Below are 6,225 nucleotides of genomic sequence, written 5' to 3'. Positions count from 1 at the left end.
ATATGTAATATATAGAAATACACCATTGTTCATAAAAGATTTTTAGAGAAATTTAAGTTTATGGAAATAAATTTTATTTTATTGATATTTGTATAAGTGTACTATCTCTAATGTATAATCTTTTAAGTTTGTTCTTATATCAAGAGAGATTAAATTTTCAACTTATAACTTGCGAAGAGCCGATTAATCTTTTGAAGTCTTCTAAAATTTGAATATCGAGTGTTTAGAATTTTTTGTATTCTCTAGTTTTTCTACTCTTATAAATTTTGAAGAACGTCTAAAAGGAATGGCGATTGGACATATTTTGTTAGTGTAAGAGGTCCATGGAATAATTTGATTAAACTTGCTTACATCGTTTGATGTATTGATAATAAACAAACAACATTATTTAAATTGTCCAATTTTAATTTTTTTTATTTCAATTTTAAGTGTATAAATTTGTAATTGATCTCGGATTTATTAATATACTTTTTTATTATTAATTATATGAGAACATAATTTGTCATCCTACTAAAATTTATTATTTTAACACCACTAATGCAAACAATATTCAAGTTGGTTATAACATTAACAAATTAAGTACATAAACAAAAGAAATAACAATAATAATAGCCCTAAAGAATTGAAAGAAAAAGGGGAAAAAAACTGCATGAAAACAAGATCATGGTAGGAGCATATATCACGAAAGAACTTCTATATAAATTATAAAAATAGTTTAATTGATAAGAAATATATCATTTCGAATCTCCCACCCTCTATTGCATGTAATTCGTCAAATTCTCGATAAAATTAAAAAGTTATTTAATAAAAATTTAAAGAAAAAAAAAAGATAGTTTAATTAGTTAAGACATATATATTCGATTTTACAGAAAAATTCAGTTATTCACCAGTTATCTTCATCTCCAAACAATCAATCAAAGCTCGACGAAGGCCAAAACCCAACAGCAGTTGAAGAACCGTCTCCAGATGTGTCGGCTTTGGCGGCATTGCAAACAGAGACATCTCGCTGCATTTGTTGGAATCACCCATCGGAATGGCATTGGACACGTCGGTGATCGGCAATAGGCAATTCGCAAGAAGCGTGGTGCCACCGGCAGCCCTGAAGAAACCGTAAGTATCGTCGGAGGAATGCGATGGTGAAATAATGTTGTTAACGGTATCGAGATCGATCTCGAAGAGTTCGTCATCTTCTTCGATTTCAACTGGAACTCCGGCGGAGGCCATGGCTGGTCGGTGGTAATACGGCGGAGCTTAAAGTTTATTATATAGCGAAAAATGGAAGGACTATGGAGAAATTAAGTATAACGGTCCTCAACAAATCCACAGCGACCAAAATCAGGTACGAAGTTGTTCCCCTAATCCCAATCTCACATTTAATCTTTGTTTTTTTCTTTATATTTTATGCAATTAAATTAAGTTTTAATTGTAAACTTTAAATTAATATAGGTTTAGTTACACGTTCTTAAGCTTTCACGTTTGTATTTAAGACAGTTTTGTGACTTTAAAATTTGTTTAATAATACTCTTCAACTTTCAATTTTGTATCTATAAATCAAATTTGTATCTAGTAAATCTTTTAACATATTAAAAATTTAAAAATTAATTTATCTATTGATATGGTATAAAGTTTATTTTATGTTAATAGGACCTATAATTTAAACTTTGTATCTAGTAGGCATGTGAATTCTAAGATATATAAAATCTATTAAACATAAAATTGAAAATTCATAACTTATTGGACATGAAATTAAAAGTTTAGGTCATGTTTGATAATTATTTTTTTTTTTTTTTTTTCAAGTGCAATAAAATTTATTGCACATAATATATAATAAAAAAGAGGGTTTAAAAGAAAAAATAAATTATTCTTAAAACTACTTTTGGTTTCCATTTTTTTTTTTTTTTTTTGGTTTTTGAAAACTAGATCTATTTCCTCACAACTTTTTACAATGATTTACATATTTCTTGAGTTTTTTGGTTGAATTCTTAGCCAAATTTCAAAAACAAAAATAAGTTTTTAAAAGTTATTTTTTTTTAATTTTTAAAATTTGGATTATTTTTTAAAACATTGATAAAATATAGATAAAAAATGAAGAAATTTAGAGGTGAAAGTAGTGTCTATAGGTTTAATCTTCAAAAACAAAAAATCAAAAACTAAGAACTTGTTTGGTCACCATTTGGTTGTTTTTGTTTTTGTTTTTGAAAATTAAGTCTATTTCATCTACATTTCTTACAATCATTTGCATATTTTTTTAATACAATGGTTGAATTCTTTGGCCAAATTCCAAAAATAAAAACAACTATTTGAAAGCTACTTTTGTTAGTTCTCAAATTTTGGTTTGGTTTCTTAAACCACGAGTGAAATGTAGATAAAAAAGAAAGAAATTTAGAGGTATAAGTAGTGTCTATAAAATAATTTTCAAAAACAAAATAGTTATCAAAACGAAACTTACTAAAGAATTAATTTATTAGACCATTGTAAAGTTCAATGGCTGACACAAAATTAGAGGTCCAAAGATTTCTTAGACACTTTTTTAAGTTCTTGGAGCAAATTTGGAAATTCTAAAATCAAACCTGCCTAATTTTACCAAAATATATATATACATATATATACCCTTACATAGTTCAAAGTTTAAATTGATACAATTATTAATTTAAGATTTAAATTGATAAAACTCCAAGGTTGAAACCCTAAAATTTCAATTTTGCATCAAGTATATCCAAGAATTTTAGAAGTTATTGAATATATCGATACCCAACATGTCACAATTGAAAATAAATCTGCTCGAAAGAACAAACTAGACACTTAAAACTCACTAAAGACTAAAGTTCAAGGACTACTAAACTTACAAATGATAACCAAAATATACACATGACAGTAACGCGGATACATAAAACATAGAGATTTCATGTCAAAAAAAAACATAGAGATTTAAATCCATATCCAACATGTAGAACTATAAACAAAAGACCAATCTTCACAGACAATTCTGTACGTCACAAATCTCTAGAACAAAGTATTCTTTTAAGAAGTTTCTGAACTCATTGGCTACCATAAAGAATTTGCTAAAAGAATACACCATCCAAAAACATTCTATTCTTAAAACTTAGAAGTTAAAAGTACCATCAATCACAGTAAACACCCTCCAAACAGCTGTAAATATAAGAAAAAACAGGGAGATGGAAAAAAAAAAAAAAAAAAACAGAAGTAATAATGCATTCTAAGACGATTTCTTGTTTTTTATTTCCATCGACTAAGCCTAAGAAAGTTCGAGATAAAATGTCTTTCTCCTTGTAAACAAAAAATAAGTAATAATTAGTTTCCATCTCTCATCAAAGGATACCATAGAAATGCATTAAAGTGGATAATGCAAGAAAAACTCGAGTATATGCATATTACAAGTAGAATATTTACCTCAACAATCTGCATTTTTTAGATTAAGAAACACGTACAACTGGATGACAAGGCAACAGGCATAAAGTAGACCTTGACCGAGAGGTTTGAAGTACAAATCTCTCGTTCCCTATATTGTTGAAGTCCAAAAAACAGGGAGATAAAAAAAAGGGGATGATCTAAGATTACATCAGGTGGGACTGGACACCTATCAAAAGCAAACCGGGAAGGAAAAAAACTAGACATAAGTTAGCAAAAGTTTGTGTTGCAGAAACACAGCTACAAACAGCCTGAAGAACATAAGTTTCTGGTAACAAATTGAGATAGATAATAAGTTGAGGTGTGTCACTAAAAGCTGAAATGTGGAACCCAAGTCCATGTGGGAATACAATAAGGCTAAAGTTGAATAAATAGAAGTGGGGAATACAGCCCAAAGAGAGAGGCCCAACTTTTGTTTGAAAAAAAGAAACAAATAAAAGCTATGAAACAATTTTGAATTATGAGCCACAAGGAAGCATTATAATGAGTAAACCAATCACCACATATCATCCCACTATCTTCTATCCCATAGTTAACTTTTTATATCTTTCCAACCAACTGAACCCCACATCAACGAGTACACCCAATAGCTAAAAAAAAACATGACCTTTCCCGGAAACAAAGGCATGTCAATGTAACCTTAGTTCTTATAAAAAGAACATCTATAGTTCCTGGGCACAGTGAGAAACAATCTAAATGATTTCTTTATGAACTCAGATCAAGAAATAAATCTCATCCTACACATAAGCAACTTGGGTACCTAATTTATTTCTTCAATATGGATACACAAGACAACCAGAAACATCAAATCAAGTCAATAAATAGAGCCTATTATGTCCTTCAGTCTTCTGCTAGTTATCAGCAAGGGCATATTAACTTACACATAGGAGGTACCATAATACAGTTATAAAAGGTCTTTTTTTTTTTTTCTGATCTAGTTCATGGGGGGGGAGGGGTGAAGGAACAATTTCATGGATGGTATGGAATTACAGAGGAAGTGAAAGCCTCAATAGAGAGATTACAAAAGACCTTTTCAATTGGAAATGAGAGTGGAAAAGTTATTGTCGGAGATGTTATACAAGAACATTTTAGACACAACCCTAAAGAAAATAAATTTAGAGAAGCCCTAGCCCAGGCCTCGTTCAGTAGATAAAACAAAAGGGCCAAGGCAATGTGTGCAACTTAGCCACATTGCCATTACTATTTACTAGAACATTGAACATGATCGTGCTTAAAGATACAAATCTCAAAAGCTAGATATATTGGTTGTACACTAGCAAATAGGCTTATGAGGTTTATGCCTTGAAACTCAATTCTTCACAGAAAAAACGCCCAGAGATCAACTTTAAATCTTTTAAAATAAATAACGATGCATGAGGATGTTGTCTTACCAAGACAAGAGAAGACGCGAACAACTACCGAATAGAAATAAAAGAAAGGGGACTAAAGAAGGCATTAGAAACACAAACATCGGGATGGAAGGCATATGCAGCTAAAAATGCTTTATATCCAAGACAATTGCTCATAGGAATATTGGTAATGCTTGAATATTTAGCTTGAGGGGATCATTAACCAAGCACATCATACACACACTTTACACTCAAAATGTAGAATAAAAAAAATAGGCTGGCTTATATCTAACAAGACTAATAGGAGAAATGACGAACATAGCACAAATAAAAAAATTAAAAGAAAAAGGATTTCCCATTAACTACATCAAGTTCCCCTTCCCAACATGAATCAAACTTTACCTAGTAATTCAATATGGTAACAAAAATTTCAGCACTGAATGTTTCTTTTTTCTTCTTTTTCCCCCTTTTCGTAAGAAACAAAGAATGTCAATGCTAATCACAAAGCTGAAGTTGCATTATTAGAACTAAAATATAACTAACAGTGAAAACAGAGTGAAAATCAAAAAACAAGCATACGCTATCAACCCACGGTGCTCATCCCCACCATCAGCAAGAGAAACCATAAGACTCGTACAGATCCTCGTCGCCCATAACACAAAAACTCCGGCGACTGCGAATCTCACCAGACCGGCTTGCGGTAGGAACAAAGACACAGCCGACAAAAGCACGACAGGCAACATACAGTACCCAACCACGCTAGTACATGTGTGAAGGTTTAAATTACCATTCCGTCCGGCCAACATATTGAACACGACATACAGGAAGATGGAAGAAACCACAATCCATCCCAGTATCACCCCGAATTGGATCTTGCCGGCGAGCAACTGGAAAAGGCCGAAGAACATATATAGGAGAATCGGTCCAGACAAGTCCGAGTCCTTGTGCACATCGGGTTTGATCCGGAACGGATTCAAGATCGACTTGGTTTTCTTCCAGATTTGATCCGGGTGGATCCCAAGTTCATCGAGGAGGGGTTCTTCGTCTTCGAAATTAGCACCACCAGGGACGGACCCCCCACCGATAGGACCACCATAGATGCTGCCGGAGGATGTGGAAGCAGCAGCGGCGGATCCGATGTCGAAGGACATAAACGGAATGCTGGAGCCAGTCGGCCGAGGAGGCTGAAACGGCGCTGTCGCCACACCCCGCCGTTGTTGAAGATTGGGGTTACCGCCAGAGGGGAAAACCACCGGCGGTACAGCGAACTCCTTCTTCACCGTACCCATGGATTGAAGAACAAAACTCTGAAATCTGAAATCGATTAAATTGCAAAAACGGCTTTAAATCGAAGAACGATTTCGAGATTTAGGGATTGAACTCGAGATCGAATGCTCTACAGAGTAAAAGAAATGGGGAAAGATTAGCGAAGATTCGATGCACTAAG

General features: G+C 32.9%; 2 protein-coding genes across 2 annotated transcripts; both read right to left on the bottom strand.

Moving 5' to 3' along the window:
* Positions 1 to 757: 757 nt before the first annotated feature.
* Positions 758 to 1,616, bottom strand: LOC120092165. The gene has a single exon (XM_039050394.1). It carries the CDS (start codon positions 1,222 to 1,224, stop codon positions 880 to 882), a length of 345 nt encoding a protein of 114 aa, XP_038906322.1. The 5' UTR covers positions 1,225 to 1,616; the 3' UTR covers positions 758 to 879.
* Positions 1,617 to 5,100: 3,484 nt separating this feature from the next.
* On the bottom strand, positions 5,101 to 6,225 carry LOC120089771 (protein YIPF5 homolog). Its single transcript, XM_039047162.1, has one exon. The coding sequence runs from the start codon at positions 6,065 to 6,067 to the stop codon at positions 5,306 to 5,308; it is 762 nt and encodes a 253-aa protein (XP_038903090.1). The 5' UTR covers positions 6,068 to 6,225; the 3' UTR covers positions 5,101 to 5,305.

This window comes from Benincasa hispida, chromosome 11, assembly GCF_009727055.1.
Source record: "Benincasa hispida cultivar B227 chromosome 11, ASM972705v1, whole genome shotgun sequence".
In the NCBI taxonomy this organism is placed as follows: domain Eukaryota; kingdom Viridiplantae; phylum Streptophyta; class Magnoliopsida; order Cucurbitales; family Cucurbitaceae; genus Benincasa; species Benincasa hispida.
This window is presented reverse-complemented; position numbering and strand designations above follow the sequence as displayed.